The sequence below is a fragment of the Solanum tuberosum genome, unplaced genomic scaffold (genome assembly GCF_000226075.1).
Source record: "Solanum tuberosum cultivar DM 1-3 516 R44 unplaced genomic scaffold, SolTub_3.0 scf00386, whole genome shotgun sequence".
Classification (NCBI taxonomy): Eukaryota; Viridiplantae; Streptophyta; class Magnoliopsida; order Solanales; family Solanaceae; genus Solanum; species Solanum tuberosum.
Window position 1 is genome coordinate 268,000 of NW_006239320.1, and position 21,612 is coordinate 289,611.

Sequence of the window (21,612 nt, forward strand, 5' to 3'; positions counted from 1 at the left end):
TTTGGTTTAGATTTATAAATTTAAAATTTTGACGCAAATAGTTTAGTTTGAAATTTGAGAAACCCAAACCAACTCGGTCAACAGAGACCTTTAATTGCAAGCATGACTTGAGCTGCATGTGTTGCAGACAGGCGCGGATTTAGGCATAGGTAAGATGTGTCACGGGACACGGCTTCGTCGAAATTTTTTACGAAATATACCTATATTTAAAAATAAAAATAAAAAACCTTAAAGGTTAAGACAATTAAAAAGGACACCCCTTATATCAGAATACTATTAGCTCAAGTGGCAGAAGCGCCACATTTGATTCCTCACGTTCCAGGTTTGATTCCCAACAGTCTACTTTTATTCTAGGTGTTTTTTACACGTTTTATTTGTATTTTTACCACTTTAATTCATTCATATCTAACTTACTCTTTTTAGAAAAAATAAATTAAAATAAAACTCAAAATTTGTGAGTCTTTTATCCATTAGAATTATAGTACATAAAAATAGTATTGACTCCTTAAATCCTTATATTTGTATATTTGTGACTTGTGAGTTTTTTCAATTTTCTTTCCGTTCTTGTTCATCAATCATCGTTATTTGGCATCTCAAATCTCTTCGCATCATGCAAGTATTTTTTGCTATTCTACTTTAAACTATTACGTGGTTGAATTTTATTTGTTCATAATAATAATTTTATTTTTTTCTGTTGGCTTGTTATAGTGAAACAATTTACAATTCATTAAATTGATTACAATTGTTCGCAATCGTCTATTAATTGATCCTCAATTACTAATTGTGCAGATCACATCATATTAGTCTAAATTTAATGGAGAGTCTAAATTTAATGCAGCGGTATTATTCTAAAAATATCATAAACGTTCAAAGTCAATCTTAACAACTCAAGCTTCAACCGATTTGGAAGAACAAGACAATTAGTCAAAAAAAATATCAATAAAGTAAAGGAATTGATTTAAGTTCATTGCCGATTGATGTTAATTTATTAAAAGATGTTAATCGTATTTATTTGCAATACAATCGGTTGAATAATGTTAGTATTAAATTTTATTTAATAATATGAAGATGCGAGTGGTTTAATTTAAAATTTTGAAATATTATCTAATTTAAAGAGTAGGTAATTTTTTATAATTTTTATAATTTAATAAAAAATTTATAATTTTAAGAAAATTATATTTCATAAAGTTTACTATTAATGGACCCTCAAATTTTTGGAGGCCTAAACCAAAAGCTTCATTGATTTTTTTTTTGAGTCATTCTTATCCAATGATGACACCGCTTAAAAAAATTTCTGTCGTACGCCACTGGTTGTAGACTTGCATAGTAATAAAAAATATATATATCCTGCCAGATATTTAGATAATTGCAAGCATGACTTGAGCTGCATATGTTGCAGACTTGCATAGTAATAATATATATATATATATATATATATATTCTGCCAGATATTTAGAATCATATCTGATATGGTGAACAACCATCATAGCTTTCATTGATTTTTCCACAGTAAATTCAGTTTCGCTCAGCAAAAATAGTGATCAAGAAGAAGCGATTGTTGTGAGAATTCAAAGGTAGCAGCTATGGCAGAGAAGGAGGGAGCAATTATCAACAAGGGGCATGAGGAAGGTTTGAAAATGGCAGTTTCCCTAATGGAGGAATTCGAACTCCCATTGGGGCTACTCCATCTTGCTGATGTGATCGAAGTGGGGTTTGTGAAGAACACAGGCTACATATGGGTCAAGCAAGAAAAAAATTTTGAGCACAAGTTCAAGATGATCGGCAAACTGGTAAGTTATGATACAGAAATGAGTGGATACGTCGAAAAGAGGAGAATCAAGAACCTCAAGGGAGTGAAGGGTAGGGAGTTGATGTTATGGCTTCCAGCTTATGAGATCACTGTGGATCATCCTCTTACTGGAAATGTTCAAATCAAGAGTCTGGCTGGCATCACCAAAACTTTTCCAGCTGAAGCTTTTGCTGCTGGTCAGTAACGGATGCATATTTTCTGATCATCCTTAGAACTTACACTTGTATCCAATTGGTAATAACAAAAATTGACCAGTTCATTATTATTTGTGTTGGAGCATTGCAGTTTTTGTTTGGCATAAAAAATAGTATGTTTCGTTTTCTGATAGCAATGTCCTGTTCTTTGAGATAAACATTATGTATTATTGAAGTTAATGCATGATTCTTCTTCCTGAACTCTCTTCACCAAATCATAAAGAGCAGTAAGCACATTTGACAGAACAACATATTTAAAGAGACGAACGATATTGTTAGCAACTCCATTAAAACTATAATTGCTTGTGATCAACTTTACATCAAATACTCCACCAATAAAAAAAAGTCGCAGGTAGGACGACTGTTAGTTCTTAACTGATTTACATAACTAATAAATAGAAAACATTTAAAGATGACACTCATCTAGTCGACTCTTGTGCAGCTGAAATGCAGGGTTAATCCATGCTCCACAGTTGCACTGCATGCCTGCCCAATTGAAGTAACCAAGCCGAGCTTTGCAACCCAGGCACTGAAGCTTATCTTGGACACAACCATCTTCCACTGTTAGATGAGAATGAGTGACATTAGTAATTTGAAAGGATAGAAGGCAATTTTGTATAGGAATAAAAGAACAGTTTGGAATGAGACTAACCAACTTGCATCCACTTCATGGGCTCAACAAAAATAGAGGTGCATTGAGGTGGCTCGTTGTAGGGATTGTCGCTTCTCTTTTTCCACTTGAAACATTTTTGGCCTTCACCAGGTTCATGTGGAACAACTTGCTCTTCTGATGCAACTATCCTTCGACATTTCTTGCAGCGGTATATAACTTGAGGTTTTGGATCAATACTAACATCAGAGGCTTTTTGAGAACTATCAATACTAACATCAGAGTTATTAGCTGCTTCCATGGTACTAGGTCAGTTAATCTGTTTACAACCAATGGAAATCACAGTGTAAGAGAAGAATATTGCAGAGCTACCATGCATATTCATCACAAGGAGAAACTATCTAAAAATATGTATGTGTATGAATAACCATGATTTACTACATCGACTCATGAAGTGTGATAAGACATGTAGCCCATTTTATGAAACCAATGAAAATGCATGTATAACAAGTTAATAACCAAAAATCTTTAAAGACCATGAAAGATATAGTTCAACATATTGATGTCTTGAATAATTCTATATGGTTGATGCTCACTTCAACCCATTATCTAACATTTCACAAATCACTTTTCAGCACAGAAGTTGTTACTGGTCAGCAACCTCAAATGACATAAAGCAATTACAGGTATGTACATATAACATGAAGATATAACCGAAAGCCCTACCCTCAAATTAATATGGTAAAGGTGAATGCAATATGTTGAGGAAATATCGTGGAAGCACACAATCACAAACAAAGAAAATAGAGAAAAAGAATAACACAAGGATTTAATGAGGTTCGGCTGGGCTTACTCCTCCGGCAAATGTAGAAAGAGAGTTTTCCACTATGAAAGAAAGAGAACAAGTTTTACAATGCTTTAGAATCCCCAACTACATATCCTATATATAGATCCCAAGTAGTCCCAGACCTATAAGGAAAAGGTAGTCCCAGACCTATAAAGAAAAGGTTTTTCCAATCCTACAAGGACAATATTTCCTTTTCCAAATCTATTAGGACAAATGGTCACCTAAACTAATAGGAATTATAATTTCCTAAATAAACAAGGGAATAATTCAACACAATAAAAGTAGGGTTGGACAAATTTTGAAAAATAAATGAGAATGACATAAAAATAAAAATAGCATCATAACAAGATCCAATTCCTCAATGAAAACTAGAACAATTAGTTTCTTGTAACATTAGAAACTTTGAGATTAAAATCATGCTGGCAAACAACTCTACGAACTTAGGATTGCAAATGAATATCCGTGTTGCAGCCTTAAAGGTCTCAAGTAGTTAGAAACAATTATATGAATCTTCTATTTATGTTCCACACTCTTCGAAGTTTTTCCATTCCAGTACTCAACAATTCATACCTTTTCTCTAAAACTATATGTTCTCTAAATCTTAGACTCATCTTTACACTGATATACAAGTCTCACATTGAGAGAAAAAATAAACACTAGAGCACTATTCCAATAGAGCAAAAGAACCGATGTTGCATGACCTAGGCAGGATTCTCAAAAACAGATCAAAATTGGATATCACAATGTGCTATTCAATCCCTTCTCATTAACTAAAGTATATAAAATTATCTATTAATCACAATTATATTGAATCATGTGCATAGCTAGATAACAAAACTTTACAGAGAAACAGATTACAATAGGGCACTACAATTATTATACCAACAAACTTTTCTCCATTCATAGAAAAGTGATTCGGAACATTTGCATGAGATCAGACGGAAAAGAGATAAACAACTTACATTGATGATTTATTTTATTTTTTTCCAGAAGAAAGAGAAGTGCGAGGATTTCGTCGGAAAAAGAACGAGTGTGTAGGCATGAAAGAGGAGTAAAGCAGTATTTGAAAGTTTGGGTTTAGCCAAATCCGAAATCAATTGGGTTTAGGGCCTCCAATTTGTAACGAGTTTGGGCTTATAAGTACATGTCCAATCCTGCCATCCTAGTTCCCCAATTGGTGAAGTTCACAAAATAGCCAATTTGGGGTTCCTATTTATATCATAGCCTAAAATTATAACTTTAGACACGAGGAATTAAAATTGAAAATATTTGTGCCTGAAACTATAAATTTTATTTAAAATTAAGAGATCACATGCATGAATGAAGTTAAGGCACGTTAATGTATACATTTCTCTCAAATATTCTTCTTTCTCAAGAACGAAATATCAAAAATATTGATAATATATTAAACTGAGAGCAATTTATGTTATCATTCTTCACTCGCAAGGGTGAATTTTTAGTCTAAAAATGGAGCAATAGAACTAATTTATTTTTTTTGTAAAAATAGGTTGTTAATATATATATATATATGGGAAAGGGTCAAAATTACCCCTTAACTTTGTTTTATTGGTTGACTTTACCTCTGCTGTTAAAAGCAAGTTATTTTTACCCCTACCGTCAATAAACTTAACAAATATACCCCTCCTTGGATGGAAAGCCCCAAATCAATTAAATTATCCGATTTTATTTAAATTACTCACTTTTAACCCGACCTGACCCACTTAATAATATACCCGATTTTCAAAGTTAGATCTGAGGTCAAATCTACCCAAAACCTGTTGACCACTTCAACCATTAATCTTATCCAGTTCTTCTCTTGATTTTCAACAAGATTGTTGTGGAGTTTGTACGAGGTTTCATTCACTTGTTCCTCGAGTTAACTTTTTTTGGGAAACACAAAAGGGATTTGGTCTTAGAAAGCAAGAAATTGACTCTTGATAGGGCTGCTGACTTGGACGTGGTAGAGAGTTGGAGAGGTGGTGGTTTCGGCGATGGTGGTGAAGGAGATCTCGGAGAGGTGTTATCAACATTGCATTTTTTCCTATTTTGTGTATTAGTTATATGGAGAAGCTTTTCCCAATTTTTAGTTCTGGGTTACCAAGATATATGGCTATTTTCAGTGGCGGATCCAAAATTTTGCGACAGTGGGTGCTTAGCTTTTGTTATTTTGACATAAAGTTATTACTAATTACATAGCATGTAACTGTATATGTGTAGAACTATTTGGTTGCAATAGTGTTTTTCTATAAGTAAAAAAAAAGGATAATGAAATCATTACGATTAGTATCACCGTTAGGAAAGAAAACTAGTCACAAATAACTAATGTACCCATCGACTTGTATATTTTGGAGTGGATATGATTAACAATGTCACTGCTAACACTTGTGAATATTAAATGCTATGTATGGAAAATTAAATACACTATAAATTTACGCTAATATTATTATAAAATTCATTTGTGATATAACTCATGGACAAGAAAGTTCACTCATAGGTATATTTTGCTTCTTTTATTTAAAAATAAGGGAAAATGCACAAGTACCCCCTCAGCCTATGTCTGAAATTCCTAAGACACACCTAACCTTCACTAAGGTCCTATTACAGCCCCCCCCCCCCGAACCTTATTTTATGTATAATTTTCTACCCCTTTTCGGTCTACGTGACACTATCTTGTGGGCCCAACTCGTGTTGACAATTTTTTCAAGAATAATGCTACGTAGGCCCAAAAGGGGTAGAAAATTAATTAAAAAATAAGTTTGGGGGTAATAGGACCTTAGTAAAGGTTAGGTGTGTCTCTTTTGTGATATAACTCATGGACAAGAAAGTTCACTCATAGGTATATTTTGCTTCTTTTATTTAAAAATAATACTCATAATTTAGAACTGTTCAAACCTTCATGAGTGGTAATTTATTGAAATCTTTTAAAAGCTTCTTTCTATTTTATATTTTTGCTACAATAAATTAATAATTTTACATTTTCCCTTTTATTTATCTAAAATTAAATTAGATAAAGGAAAATAGTAAAAAAAAAAAAACAATACAAAAGCTCAAGAGAAACTAACGAGGAGAAATTAGAACTGGACAAACTAATCACCGATGAGAACGTAGAAGAAGAAAAATAGGAAAAAAGGGTTACACAGACGGGAATCGATCCGTCGTCTGCCGAAATCAAGATCCTTCAGCACCCAGCTATCAACCAACGCGCCATAGCAAACTTAATGTTGTGGGTGCTCACTAGTATTATATATCAGTTTTCTTAATATTCCTGCATACTTATGTAAACTTAGTCGAGGTCAATGGGTGCTCGAGCACCCACAATGCTATATGTAGGTCCGCCCCTGGCTATTTCGATATCTACGTTATTGTTATCGTTTTTGAATTATACTGGATTAGCTATTGTGGGTTATGTTGTTGTTGTTCTTGGGATTGTATCACTTGCACCTTTCATTATAATGTCGTTGATTGCGATTCCAAAGATTCAGCTCCATAGTGGATCAGTTTAGGGCAAAAAGGGGTGAAGAAGTATTGGAATATGTTCTTCAATTCATTGTTTTGAAATTTGAATTTTTGGGATAATGTGAGTACTTTGGTTGGTGAAGTTGAAAACCCGAAAAAAACTTTTCCTAAAGCACTTTTTTCATCAGTAATCTTAACTTGTTTTGGTTATTTAATCCCACTCATGGTTGTTACTGGAGCAGTATCAGTTGATCAAAGGGAATGGAAAACAGGGTTTATGGCGAACGCGGCAAAGATGATTTCTGGTAAATGGTTGAAATTTTAGGTTGAAATTTCGGGTATATTATTAAGTGGGTCGGTCGGGTTAAAATTGGGTAATTTAAGTAAAATCGGATAATTTTAATTGATTTGGGGCTTTCCATCCAAGCAGGGGTATATTTGTTAAGTTTATTGACGGTAGGGATAAAAATAACTTGTTTTTAACGGCAGGGGTAAAGTCAACCAATAAAACAAAATTGAGGGATAATTTTGACCCTTTTCCCTATATATATATATATATATATATATATATATATATATATATATATATATGACGCACTTGGTTAAATCGTACAATTTTGATGCTTTACACAAAATAAGAGGGAGAAAAGTATTCTCACCCTTAAAAAAAAGTAGTACATTAAAACAAAAGGTAGATAAATACTCCCTCCATCCCTTTTTAGTTGTCCACTTTAGAAATGGCACACAGATTAAGGCAATAATGATTAGCACAGTGAAGTTACAATTTTACCCTTATGACAACTTTTCACTTCAAAATTACAACCACTTTTTTGAATTCAAGTGAAATAAATTGGAGGGAAACAACATACACTTTTACAATTTTCAAGAAGTGTAAATAAGGGTATAATAGGAAAAAATTTGTTGTCCTTTCTTGATTTGTCAAAATGGACAACTAAATAGGGACAACCAAAAAAGGAAATATGGACAAGTATTGCGTGTTCGAATCCCATTTGTACCTATTTTTTTGAGAAAGACATTTTTTTAAGAAAAAGGAAATTGCTGCACACGTTCTTTTAAGAAAAATTAGAGAACTAAAATTAATTTATATCGAAAAGACGAATAATTAAATCAAATATAAAATTAATTTAATTGATAAGTCTATTTGGCACCCACGGAGTCTAAATCCTGGATCCGCCACTGGGAGGGAGTATTGACGTAGTGTTCAACTGTTCATCCTCATGGCCCGTAAATTTTACACATTAATTAACTATAAAAAAATATTTACTCAATCTGTTTATTTATAAATTTAATTATGTTACAAATAAATTCAAACGATGAACATAATTCTGGCTTGTTAATAGAAATTAGAACAGTAAATAACTTATCATCAAAAGGTTAAAACACTGATACTGCAACTAATCTTTGCATTATCAATATATAAATTCAAATCCAATTCAAGTTTATCAATTCTGTTTAAAGTCACTGACAAGGATGCATGTTTTTGCTTATCAATTGCTTCTAATTAAGAAAGTCCTTAGAGGCTAATTGACAGGTGATGAAATAACATTTGAAGCATTTATAACCATCTATTTACAATTATTAATTGGTACAAGAAATGAAAGTCATTATAAGTACAAATTAATTAGATTAGTGATTAGTCTTGCCTTTATTATGCATCATATGAAAACGAAATGGCCGCCATTTTCTAATGACATTAGACTAGAGAGTACGTCATCATGTCTCCTGAACAAAACATTATTCTTTCTTATCTTATTTAGTATTCAAAAGAAAATTCTCTTATTTATTTTTTAAATTAATATTCCGTCCTTTTAATTTAAAAATTAAACTGTGTGGCTTTTCTTTTTTAATCCATTTTTAAAAAAAATATTAAATTTCTATACTTTGCAAGTTCTTTATTCAATATTTAGTTCACCTTAATAATTGATATATCTACGAAATTCAAAACATATTTTAAATATACTATACATGCTTTTTATGATCATGAAATTCAAAACTTGATTGTAAAAACAAATAAAATTTAATAGATTCCGTTCAAATCACTGAATATCATTATCATTTTTTCTGTTAACTTGTGGCTAATAGCACAATAGAGTAAGAGATTATGCTTCACACTTAGTAGACACATACAAAATGTATAACAAATCAAGCGATCCCACAAATTAACGTGACCCAAATTTTCTTTCATGCATAAAAATATATATAGATTCCTTTTACTTCCAATTTTTTGGGGTCTACTCTTTTCGTACGTGTTGATAGTATATGTTTTGCTTCTATGAAATAGATTCCTTTTACTTTTAAAGAGTATCACCATTACACGGATTCCATGATAAAGAGTGTTTTTTTTATTTGGATTTTTTCGTAAAGTTAATTATTCAGTTTTGCTGACCCAGAGATTCTTGTTATTAGAACTATTTTATACCAGAAAAAGAAGAATGAAATGTTTTATATTTTGTCATGATTTGTGTTCATGGATATATTCAGTTCACAATATCACTCAAAGCACAACCAAGAGATCCTCATGTGAAAGAAATTGTAACGTAAGAAAATCCTCCTTGAATACGAAGACTTCAATTTTTAGAGTTATAAGCCAGGAAGTAAAGGGGCAGGTTCATTATGATTTTTATGGAAAAGGACCAAATATGTCTTTGATCTATTGGTCTAGTTCTAAATATCATCTATCGGTTAACCTTTTGGCCCAATATATTTTTTGTTTGTTGCAATTGCATCCTATAGCTTATTTGAACCGTCCCATTTAAAACAACGAATCGAAATAGGGCTAAATATATCCTTTTATTACCCGAATTAGTTTAAATATATTCCTGATTGTATTTTAGTTTCAAATATTACCCTCCCGTTATACTTTTAGCTCAAATATATTCCTCTCATTATATATTGATACAAATTTACCCTTAATTTGAAAGAGAGACGCGTAGCAAACTCAAAATAAAATGACTCGCTCCAAATTTTAAATACTAGATTCTTTTAGAAAACCACCCGTTTAATCCATCCCCAATCCATTTCATCCGCTTCAAGTTCTTTTCTTGTTTAAAATGATAGTGGCTAAATAATGAGATCATTTTTTTCAGTTTCATAGCTATTAAATGGAGACTGAAAGTAACTATTACTTAATTCAGTAACTAATTGCTAAAATTATTCTGATCATGAAGTTAGATTTCCGTGTCAAACATCCCTACCTAGTCAACATTTTCCAAGCTACATATATATGCATGAAATGTGATACACAATATTATAAGTACTACTACTTGTTTAGCCTTTAGCTAGGCATGTGTATCAATCATTTAAGTCAAAACTCTTCCATAATGAGTTGCATATGGTGATGGTTCCGTTTACTATAGTCCATGTATACCATAAACAGTACATTACTTCCTCCGTCCACTTTTAATTGTCATAGTTTCCTTTTTAATTAGAATCAAATTATAAAGACTTTGACTAACATTTTATGATGTATTTTTTTTATCATATTGATATGCAAAAAATTACAATATATAGTACTTTTCGTATAATTTTTGAATATCTAATTTTTTTTGTTTAAAATATCAAATTAACGTAATCTAATTTAATTTTGAAAATTAGTCAAATTAAATTTTAAAAAGCACAACATAACAAATAAAAATGGAGGGAGGGAGTACTGGATAAGATCGATCCACTTGAACAGAAATCATGATGATTTTCCATATTCTTATTGTTATTTCCTAATAACCAAAATTCAAAATTTTGAATTACCAATAGGAGTCATGTGATGGAAATAGAGAATGTGACTACCGAAAGAAAGAAGTATTATTTGTACAAGTCACAGAGAAAAGCGAGAAAGAAGTTACCTATAAAGTGATGAATACAAGGGGTCGTTTGCAGAGGCTAATTCAGGATTTCGAGATAATGGATGTACTATTACAAAAATATTGATTTAAGATATAAATTTGATCGGTTTGACATTTAGGTTCTTATTACTAAAAAATGTTCAAATTTTAATATTATAGGTTTTATATATATATATATATATATATATATAGATATATATACCAATAACCACTTAGAGAGGTGTTATCTAATTTTAGAAAGAAAAATAAACTAAGATAAATATAAAATTCAAATTTCTAACCTCACGTAGAGAGGTGCACCTAGTCATCATTGCATTAGATGATACTCCGAGTATGGGTTCACACATCTATATTTGAATAATTTTTTAAAAATATAACACTGTGATATATGATCTCGGGAGGGGAGCATGGATTCACGTGAACCCGGTGACCCCCGTTGGATACGCCTCTGGTCGTTTGGTTGGGAACAAGTTATCCCAGGATTAGTTATTCTGGGGTTAGCTATCCTGGGATAACTTATCTCACCATGCATATGGGATAACTTATACCATCACTATGATATAAAATGGTGGGATAAGTTAACCCAAACATGACAACCAAACAAGATACAAAACTTTTATTCTATTACTATTTTCTTATTACATCACTATTTATTTTTAGCCCTCACATCAAACGACCCCTTAGTATATGCGGCCTTTTATTGAAGAAGACGTAATATCATGTTAGGAGTATTTTTAAGTCATTTTAGACCAACAACTAGTAATTCCAAGTCGATGTTTCATGAGATAAGTTTGGAGATGGCAAAATAATGATGCGGGGACTTTCTATGGGTCAATTTATTACCTTTACTATGTTTGAAGATGCACACACGAAAACACATGTATAGTTGATAAATACTTGAATGATATGAGTGACACACATTTAAGTCTTTTTGAGCTGTTTTAGTACCGCAACAAGAAGATACTAATAGAGATTTCTTAACAAATTTATATTAAGAGAAAATAAAAAAATTCAGCCATCGAGGTAGTATGCAACAATTTGCATGCTAAGCACGATAACTGATCTAGTTCCATCTAAAAGTGTCTAGTAATTAATTTGTTTGGCCAAACTTCTAAAATTAGCTTATTTGAAAACAATTTTTTCATTGAATTTTTTTTAGTGAGAAGTAATCTGTGTTTGACTAATCAATTTAAAATTTACTTTTGAGCATCAATTAATATTTGACCGAACTTATAAAAAGTGTTTCTAAGTGTATTTTCTCAAAAATACTTTAATTTTCAAAAATCCTATTTTTGAAGACTATTTTTTTTTAGTTTCTAAAAAATATTTTTTACTACTTCCCCAAAACACTTATTCTCTCTAAAAAGTTTGGTCAAACACCTAATGAATTAGAAAATTGTGCAAGAAATCTAAATTAGTACTCTCTCTGTCTCAATTTATGTGACACACTTCGCTTTTCGAGAGTCAAACAGTTTAAGTTTGATCGAGAATTTGCTCATGGAATCTTCAATTTTTTTAAAATGAAATTTTTATATATTTGTAAACTACATAAAAAGTACTATAAGTCTCAATAATTGATAATTCAAAATAATTAAAAGATATATGAAAAAATTACGGTCAAAGATAGACTTGTTTGAATCTCGAAATTCGAAATGTGTCACATAAATTGAGACAGAAGGAGTATGACTTTATCTATGCAACAACAACAGGAGATTCAACTTGTAGGAATTTCTTGCCTATAAATACCTTTGGCCAAGCATGCTTTAACATTCATCCAAGAAAAAAATAATTCATTTTCCTTATTCATAATAAAATAACTAGTTGTTCCATAATGGCCATATTTACAAATCCTAGCAAATACATTTGCTTAGCTTTTCTCTTCCTAGTTTTTGGACTTTGGAGCTCTCAATTAGTTTCATCACGTCCAATCAACTATGAGACAACCATGCGAGTTAGGCATGAGCAATGGATTGCCCATCATGACAAAATTTACAACGATTTGAAAGAGAAAGAAATGCGTTTTAAGATATTCAAAGAAAACGTGAAACGTATAGAAACTTTTAATGCAGGAGAAGATAAAGGGTACAAACTTGGCGTTAATAAATTTGCTGATCTCACGAATGAAGAGTTTCGTGTGGTGCATACAGGTTACAAGAGTTCATTTATGTCCTCCTCAAAGCCAAAAACACATTTTAGGTACGCTAATATAACAGACGTACCGCCAACTATGGATTGGAGAAAGAAAGGAGCTGTTACCCCTATCAAGGACCAAATGGAATGTGGTTAGTCAAGATTTTCCCCCTAGTTCTGTTCTTTTTACTTGTTCACTATTTTAATTATATTAAAATAAATATTTACTTATACTTAGTGGCAAAGTTAGGATATTCATTAAGATATTTAAAATATGAAGAAGTAAATATATAGAGAAGTCACTATATACACATAAAAATAATTTTAATCATGTATAAACAGTATAATTTTCTATCGAATTAAAGAGGCTCAAATGCAGTGGCGGAGCCAGGATTTTCATGAAGGGTGTCCAAGTGCTAAAGTGACCTACTCTTCTTAAAAAGTGAAATTTTTTTTTGCTACTATTGAGATTCGAACACACAAACACTTTAAATTTGTGTGTCTTTACTCTTTCAAGGCGCCGAAAACCACTAGGCTACATGATATAGTTGTGTCAAGGGTGTCCAAAATATGTTATTTAGCTACTTTATTTATCATTTTACTTGTATATACGGTATAATATTCCGACGAACAAGGGTGGCTACGCCACTGCTCAAATGAACCCCTAGATCCTTACTAGCACCGCCTCTCCTTGTACTTGTAACTTGTCTACTTTAGTATATCAAAAGAAAGACAAGTTTATTTTTCCAGTTTTATTCTTTAACATGAACTAGTCATATCAAATTATTTTCCAAATTTATTAAAGACTATACATCAATTAATATAATATCATGAGGAACTGTAAACTTCAGAGTGTCAAAAAAAAACAGGGGACAAATTTCCATTTCTTTGTGAGTAGTGTCTCATAATTTAAGGAAATTTCCAAAACACACTTTTTCCTTCATTAATATTCTTTTTTGGTGGTATGGAAACATACAGGGTCCTGTTGGGCATTTTCTGCAGTAGCAGCTATGGAAGGCGTACACCAAGTAACAACAGGAAAATTAATCCCTTTATCAGAGCAAGAGCTTGTAGATTGTGATGTCGAAGGCGAGGACGTAGGTTGCACCGGAGGACTCTTGGATACTGCCTTTCAATTCATCATAAAAAATAAGGGCCTCACTACAGAAGCAAATTATCCATACGAGGCAGCAGATGGTGTCTGCAACAAGAAAAAATCAGCTGTTTCAGTAGCAAAGATTACAGGTACATTTAGCCCAAAAATTAAAAAATCTTTGACCAAGCAAACACTGAACGAGTTAATTATGACCTAACCTATTTATTAACTTAATATGTTTTAATTAACCTGTCTAAATATAATTCAACTCGCTCATTTAACACACTTCCCTAATTACTACAGGATATGAAGATGTGCCGGCCAACAACGAGAAGGCCCTTTTGCAAGCTGTGGCTAATCAACCCGTGTCGGTGGCCATCGATGGGAGTAGCTTCGATTTCCAGTTTTATTCAAGTGGTGTATTTAGTGGATCATGCAGCACTTGGCTTAACCATGCTGTTACAGCAGTGGGATATGGTGCTGCAAGTGATGGTGCAAAATATTGGATTATAAAGAATTCATGGGGCAGTAAATGGGGTGAAAATGGATATGCACACATGAAAAGGGATATTGATGATAAAAAAGGCCTTTGTGGACTTGCCATGAAGGCTTCTTATCCCACTGCCTAAAGGAAATTAAATATCCTTAGCTTTTTAAATATTTTTCAACCATAAACATATGTGAATACTTTTTTTTGAAAAAACTAAGGTTTGTGCTGGGGAAGGGGAAAAGGGGGAGGGATTATTAGGTGGTGAATTGAATTCTCAATAACAAGTACAAATTCGCGTAGCCAATCAACTGAGCTACTCAGATTTTCCAAAAAACATATGTGAATACGTCGTGGGTTTGAAGTAGACTTTTATTGAACTGTCCATAGTTACGTTATTATAGCACTAAAAAGGTGCCACCTTCTATTTAATTGTATTGTATGTGCATCATGTGAAATACTAATATATAATGGTTATATTGTTTAAATTTGATTTGACTTATCACCGGCTTTCCCTTGCAACAATAATATATGACGTGCGTTCTTATATGAAATTAATAATGTCCCAATAAGAGTACTACGTGTCGTTTTGGATTCTTATGACTAGTAAATATTGATTGATCTATTATTAAGCGCAAATCTCACAAGCAATTTCTTAGTTAATTAAACGTAACACAATCTACCAATGTGATAAGAATGTTTCACTTTTAACCAAATGTCTCGGGTTCGAGTTCTGGATGTGAAAAAAATCATGTTGAAGCATCACCAAAAAACATGAATTGCTTGATTTGAATTTAGTCGGAGCTTCAATGCAATTAAATAGCTCGAACTCTGATAATTAACTAGTCTATCTAAATAATATTGCTAACTATCAACTCTGTTCCATCATGATAATTAGTTATTTCCTCCGATCAGAAATAAGTATTCACTTAACATTTTTATTTTGGTTTGAATATGTGTTCACTTATATAATCAGAAATTAATTATTTTCTTATTAATAAATTGAGTGAACTAACTTTAATTATTTCTGATTTGGTTTAGTCTAAACTTTTTTTTCTTTATTGTTACTTTATAAGCATCAAATGCCACGTCATGGATGACTAGAATATGAACACCTTTTAAAACCTAACTGAAAAGTATAAGTCTACCAATATTTCTCTTTCAGAAAACGGTTACACCAGCCAATCTTCAGCAGCTAATTTGATCAGTACAATTATTTTAACCACCTAATATTGACTTCAAGTTTAATTATTTATTATATTAGTTTTATTTTATGGATGTTAACTTGCTATTAATTTTTTAAGAATAAATCAATCAATGGAGTTTGAGATTCTAAAACAAGAATATTTCAAATTTGACTTTCTATTGGTCTACAATAAGAGATTTTTTAAGTTTTGACTTTTTTTATTTAGGTTTTTTTAACTAAAAAATAATAATTTAAAGATACATATGTTGAGAGATAAAAGGTTCTCAGCCTCAAATAAAGTATAAATATATTAATAATGTTTGTATTAAAACTTTTATGATGGCTGATGTTTCTTGTGGTTTTCGGTTTCAGACCTATTCAGAATAATTTTAAATATTAACCACTTGAGAAAGGGAATTATTAAATGCATTGCAATATTCAACCTCTATAATTGCAATTTTCAACTACTTTTGGACTTTGGTGACCGGCGATTGCTAGCGCGCTAATCAAGTTTTATTCTATTAATTAAAATTGAAATATAGCTAAACCTTAATAAACATATTTTTTGTTAATAACTCTAATGACTTATAGGTGAACTTATAGACGGATCATTTGGAGATGATGTCTCAGACTTGAGAGTGTGAAAGAGACTATGAATGGATGCATCTAATTTTGAATTCGTCTCTGACTCGTTATAAAGCTGAAGCTTGTAGATTTCAATTTTGATCTTTCCTCTCATGTTATTACATTCTAATTTGCTTGTCACTTAGGCTCAGCACTTGACAATTTGTCAAACTTCTAACGCAAAATTGAGTACATATAATAATTGATCTTTTCACAATTTCTATTATATGCCCTTTTCTTTTATAAAAGTGACGAAGTATACATTTAAAATATTTAAAGAACCACACTATTTTGATTCTCAAAAACAATACTATAACACCCTTTTTGGACCATAGGCCGGGGTTATATTAGAATCAATCAATGGACGTTATAACCTTTCATCATTACATAGAAACACTGCATAAGTTTGCTTCTTTTGTTTTTGTTTTTTTATATACGTACTATCTTTAATAAAGATATTATCAAAGATTGTAGGAACGCGGTAAATACTCATTCATTCTTAATTAAATGTTTTAGGTTTGAACCCTGAGTATGTATAGTCATCTTTGATAGAGAGTGATTTAACCCATTGAAAACTTCCCGACGTGAATTGAATCAATCATGCCTCAAAACAGATAACAAACACAAATAGAAAAAAAAAATTATTTTAAAGGTAAAATGACAAGGGCAGCATTTTAAAATCATGAATATGTAACATTTATACCTTTATCCAATATTTTATATATTTCATGGTTTGTTCAACTTATTTGAATTTCTCCACATACGCACTTGTATTCATTTTATAATTCAAGTATACATAGTCTTTTTATTCACACAACAAAAATACATATTTCTTTAATCATTTTTGCTTGAATTGGCAAATTTTCAATTCTCTATTTATATCAACTCCTACCCTAGACACCATAAGCCATAACAATTTTTTTGCATCTTCAAAACCAAGAAGATCAAAAAGTCTTGTGTCCATTTTGTCCTTTTCAACAACACACAAAATCTTTGTTTGTTTATTTCTGGGGTTTCGATTTGTTTACATCGATTTGCTCAACAGGGTCAACTTCGTATTCATCGAGATGCTGACCATTAGAAAGAAAATGTGGATGTTTTCTTGCTAATTTTTGTTTTCCCCATAATTTGTTTAAAGTTCACATTTTATTTTTTTTAATCTTTTTAGTTTACATCTTCTATGGCAGTTATGTTCTCAACTATCACAATTAACACTCAATCTGCTGCCAAGATTTTCTCAATTTTCAAGATTGTCCCTCGAATGATCTCTTTTTGGTTTGCTCCGACAACTCGCCCTCCGGGAGCTGACCCTTAGATGGTACTATCAAATTTGTTTTTGAATCCCAGTGACTAAAAATCTTAGTTTTAGTAACTTATGGTTTGTTGAATCTTGTTTGAAATGTGAAGTATTGTTACATATACCATCCATATACAATAATATACAAAAAAAAAAGACTATTGTATTGGTGTGCATTAATTTGTTAGAATGAACTTAGGTGAGTTTTGTGAGAATGAGGCAAAAGGGGTTGTTCAAAGTTTGGTGTTGGATAGTGAGAAAAGTGAATTAGTGAAGGCTAGTGGAAGAGTGGAGAAAAAAATTGGAAAATCAGAGGGGAAAACAATTGCTGCATTGAAGAGCCATAGCGAGGCAGAGAGGCGAAGAAGGCAGAGGATCAATGCTCATTTGTCCACACTCAGGAATCTTGTGCCATCTTCTGATAAAGTAAGTTCTCTCCATTTCTGTTGATAATGATGATTAAAGAATGATAGTACATAATTGAATTTTTAGATTACATGTCTGGTGCATCAATTGTATACTATTAATTATGCTGTTCCATGTTATGATCTATATTGGTATTGAATCTGATAACAGATGTAGAAATGTCAGTACTATTGCAATTTGGAACTTGAATTATTGTTGTTAGGTCAGTTTTGTGTCACTTACTTGCACAAGTTTTTACCTAAGTTTGGATTGAAACAAACCTGGTTGTATTCCCTAACTCTCACAGATAAAGAAAAATAAGAAATGAATTTTCATTTTGAGTGCATAAATCTTGAAGGCTGAGTCTGTTTTTGGCTGCTAGATTAATGAAGAATTTCTCTAAATCTCGCCTTTTGATCTGTGATTCACCGGTCACTAGATCCAAGTTGACAATGCTTTCCTAGTCAGGGTGGAACTTAGAGGGGCGGAAGGGTTTTTTTTTACTTCATAGATATAAAGTTAATTTTTTTTTATGTATATACTGTAGAGTGAAAATTATGTATCCACCGCTCTTTTTCAGTAATCAATAAATTAACCGGCTAACTGTCCAACTTGTTTCCATTATGTGCCTCTGACAGTTCTTGTTTCATTTACTTCTTTCTGTTTATTCCCCCTTTGTTCTGATAGAAGGAAATTCAGGGAGGCTATACTTCTATGTAGAATTGAACATGTATTAGTTTGATGTGGTCCTTTCATAATCAATTGTAGATCCTGGATTTTCAGGGGTTCGAAAAATAAAAAGTGTCAGAAATTTAAACGTAAAACCTCAAAGATCATAATTAGGAATTGCTAGTTCTTGGAGTAACTTGTATTGATGGAAACATTATAGATATAAAATTTGCACTATAAGTTCATCACTAAAGTAAACTCTTTGGCGGTTTGAATTTTCATTTGATGAAGGCTTAACCTGTAGAGTGCAAAGTCGGCTGGTGAATTCTATCTCTTTATCTATGCTAACACGTTTTGACTTGTTCAATTAATTAGTTATATTATTAGCAAAAGTAGTTAGGACTGTGGCTCTTTGATCACTTTTTTTTTGACTTTGTTCACCAATTAATTAGTAATATTATTGCAGTTAGCACTTTGGTCCAAAAACTGACGACATGACCTTAACAACTATGCGTTAATCATTTGACTTAAACACTTATTTTCTATTAAGATAGTCATTTTCATGTCATCTACCATGACCTACTTTTCTAGAAAGGACTAGCCTAGGGCTATTTGGCGGGAATACATCGACAACCCTTAAATTTGTCGGTATATTTCAACTAGACACTTCTGACTTGAATTATAGAATTTTTTTGCAAGTGTGTCCATTAAATATGTTACATCGTTGATTATACACATCAGACTCAATTGAAACAGACTTTCATTTTCATGTCATGACAATGATTTACTTTGATTGAGCTTTAACGTCTAATGGTTAAAACTTTTACTTCAGATGGACAAAGCAGCATTGTTAGCTGAAGTAGTCTGTCAAGTGAAACGATTGAAGGAAACAGCAACTAATGTTAGTGAAAGGTTCTTCATACCATTGGACTCTGATGAAATAAAAGTTGAAATAATTGCTGAAAATGCAATAGATGGGACATGTCTTTACAGGGCATCCATTTGTTGTGAATACAGGCCTCATCTTTTATCAGATTTAAAGGAAACTATCAATTCTCTTCATGTGAATTTAGTGAAGTCAGAAATATCAACGTTAGGAAGTCGCGTGAAGAACGTGTTTCTCTTCACGAATTTGATCGATGGAGGACGTGCCAATACTGAGGCTCGGGAAATTTTCTTATCCTCTGTTCGACAGGCGTTTAGTTGTATACTGGATAAAGTTTCTGCATTTCCAGAATATTCAGCCTATCCGAACAAGAGGCAACGTATTTCTTGCTTCGAATCTTCAAGCTTATTATTCTGATGACGATTATCGCCATTTTATTAGTATCATTCAACTGCTTGTATGTATATTGATGTTTTCATTATCATCAAATAGTGGTTGATTTGGATTGGAAATTTCATGTTATATTGTACTGCCCCTCAGTGGCCTGATGACTATATGTAAATAGTTTGTTACCTATTATAGTACACACTCTTTAATTTGTGTATGCAGAAAGGCACATTTCTTAAATGGAGGGTGATTGTGAATGATGAATGAAGTAATGCGTGTAGTGTAATTGCTTTAAGAAAATGTAATTTTTATGCATAAAGATCATTCAAATTACCATATAACAAAAAAGTATAAGAAATGTTGAAAGAATTGAATGAAGCTCTTATGTTTAGGAACGTTGTTAGTTATGGGTCCTCGGGTTTCTTCACTTTCTTGGGCTTGAAACAAGTTCACTCAAATTGAAACGAGGGGAAGTTACAAATATATATTGTTCAGCCGCCTAGTTTATCAACATGAACAAAATATATCAATGTATATGTTATGTATAAGCATGTATATTATATGTATAATATAAATATATTTTATTAAACTAGTTGGACCAAGGGTTTAGAGCCGTAATTATTTCAGAAACGAACATAAATAACCCTCCACCAAAATAATAGTAGTCAATAAGTATATAAATTTTTTTATATTAATATATACGTAAAAAAAAAAGTTATTATCTATTAGCTAATAAAAAATGTTATGATCCTTCTAAATAGAGGTGTGTACAGTCCAGAAAAACAAAGAACTCTCTATACCTTTCAGTGCTTTTCAACAGAAATTTTCACGGTAAGTCTCTTTAATTAGGATCACTATTTAATTTAATTTTTGACCTTGTTAAAAAAACTATGAAGAAGTAATGTTCCGCCAAAAAAAAGTTCTTGGGTCTAAAGTCGCCATCTTGATAAGCTCAGCTCGACGTTTTGTTGGTTCTACAATTATGTCAGGGTCGTTTGATTGAGTACAAGTTATTTCGGAATAAGTTATCATGTGTTAAGTTACTCTACCAGGTATATGAGAAAACTTATCTCATCACTAAGGTATAAATAATGGGATAAATAATCACACGACTGCCTAATCCAATCAAACGCAGAATCATTAATTTATCCTTGAAATTATAATTATACCGTACACCTCACACCCATAACTCCTCAGTGTTTAGGGTATTTATGTGTACAACTTAAGTTGTGAATAGTAGGGCCATTGAAAATATATTCAAAGATCCTTTTGTCATGCTGAGACAAACAATGGAAAATTAAAAGGGGGTATGATTAAAGGTAGGAATCAAAAGGAAAATAAATTATGAAACTTTTGAACTAATATGTACACAACATAATACAACAAAAGTTTTAACGTCAAAATCGATCAAATGTTTTCATGACTTTTTCATAAAGGAAAAGAAGATTTCTAACTTTAGCCATCAGCTCCGTCTGTCCCTAATTACTTGTCCATTTTTCCTTTTATAGTTGTCCCTAATTACTTGTCCATTTTGACAAATCAAGAAATGACAAATTTTTTTACTTATTATACCCTCAATTAAATGACTAATTACTTTGAAAAATGTACAACTTTTCATTCACCTCATAATTAATAGGAGTAAATTAAATGGTAAACTCACTATGTCAT

The 21,612-nt window shown here is 31.7% G+C and overlaps 4 protein-coding genes across 5 annotated transcripts; 3 read left to right on the forward strand and 1 right to left on the reverse strand.

The window, feature by feature from the left end:
- Positions 1-1,384: 1,384 nt before the first annotated feature.
- On the forward strand, positions 1,385-2,822 carry LOC107057889 (uncharacterized). 2 transcript variants are annotated; one of them, XR_001471616.1, is made up of 2 exons: positions 1,385-2,044; positions 2,447-2,522. XR_001471616.1 is itself a non-coding variant. In XM_015302977.1 (2 exons), exons 1-2 carry the CDS (start codon positions 1,584-1,586, stop codon positions 2,461-2,463), a joined length of 420 nt encoding a protein of 139 aa, XP_015158463.1. In that variant the 5' UTR covers positions 1,385-1,583; the 3' UTR covers positions 2,464-2,822. The 2 variants fall into 2 exon arrangements, 1 of the variants encoding a protein (XP_015158463.1); XM_015302977.1 differs by having other exon boundaries at positions 1,385-1,986; positions 2,447-2,822.
- On the reverse strand, positions 2,258-4,520 carry LOC102593090 (probable inactive dual specificity protein phosphatase-like At4g18593). Its single transcript, XM_006362355.2, has 3 exons — positions 4,424-4,520; positions 2,657-2,933; positions 2,258-2,565 (listed from the first exon to the last, which is right to left on the reverse strand). Exons 2-3 carry the CDS (start codon positions 2,913-2,915, stop codon positions 2,411-2,413), a joined length of 414 nt encoding a protein of 137 aa, XP_006362417.1. The 5' UTR covers positions 2,916-2,933; positions 4,424-4,520; the 3' UTR covers positions 2,258-2,410.
- Positions 4,521-12,574: 8,054 nt separating this feature from the next.
- Positions 12,575-14,947, forward strand: LOC102593865 (senescence-specific cysteine protease SAG39-like). Its single transcript, XM_006362358.2, has 3 exons — positions 12,575-13,059; positions 13,886-14,152; positions 14,307-14,947. Exons 1-3 carry the CDS (start codon positions 12,609-12,611, stop codon positions 14,630-14,632), a joined length of 1,044 nt encoding a protein of 347 aa, XP_006362420.1. The 5' UTR covers positions 12,575-12,608; the 3' UTR covers positions 14,633-14,947.
- Positions 14,948-17,160: 2,213 nt separating this feature from the next.
- Positions 17,161-20,197, forward strand: LOC102594182 (transcription factor bHLH30-like). Its single transcript, XM_006362359.2, has 2 exons — positions 17,161-18,023; positions 19,504-20,197. The coding sequence occupies exons 1-2, from the start codon at positions 17,787-17,789 to the stop codon at positions 19,972-19,974; spliced, it is 708 nt and encodes a 235-aa protein (XP_006362421.1). The 5' UTR covers positions 17,161-17,786; the 3' UTR covers positions 19,975-20,197.
- Positions 20,198-21,612: the final 1,415 nt, after the last annotated feature.

Excerpts from the sequence above, each read along its gene's own strand:
- LOC102593865 (XM_006362358.2), top strand. The coding sequence starts at position 12,609 with ATGGCCATATTTACAAATCCTAGCAAATACATTTGCTTAGCTTTTCTC. Across the intron at positions 13,060-13,885 it reads CAAGGACCAAATGGAATGTG|GGTCCTGTTGGGCATTTTCT; the intron begins GTTAGTCAAGAT and ends GGAAACATACAG. Across the intron at positions 14,153-14,306 it reads TTCAGTAGCAAAGATTACAG|GATATGAAGATGTGCCGGCC; the intron begins GTACATTTAGCC and ends TAATTACTACAG.
- LOC102593090 (XM_006362355.2), bottom strand. The coding sequence starts at position 2,915 with ATGGAAGCAGCTAATAACTCTGATGTTAGTATTGATAGTTCTCAAAAA. Across the intron at positions 2,566-2,656 it reads CATGAAGTGGATGCAAGTTG|TGGAAGATGGTTGTGTCCAA; the intron begins GTTAGTCTCATT and ends CTCATCTAACAG.
- LOC107057889 (XM_015302977.1), top strand. The coding sequence starts at position 1,584 with ATGGCAGAGAAGGAGGGAGCAATTATCAACAAGGGGCATGAGGAAGGT.
- LOC102594182 (XM_006362359.2), top strand. The coding sequence starts at position 17,787 with ATGAACTTAGGTGAGTTTTGTGAGAATGAGGCAAAAGGGGTTGTTCAA. Across the intron at positions 18,024-19,503 it reads TTGTGCCATCTTCTGATAAA|ATGGACAAAGCAGCATTGTT; the intron begins GTAAGTTCTCTC and ends CTTTTACTTCAG.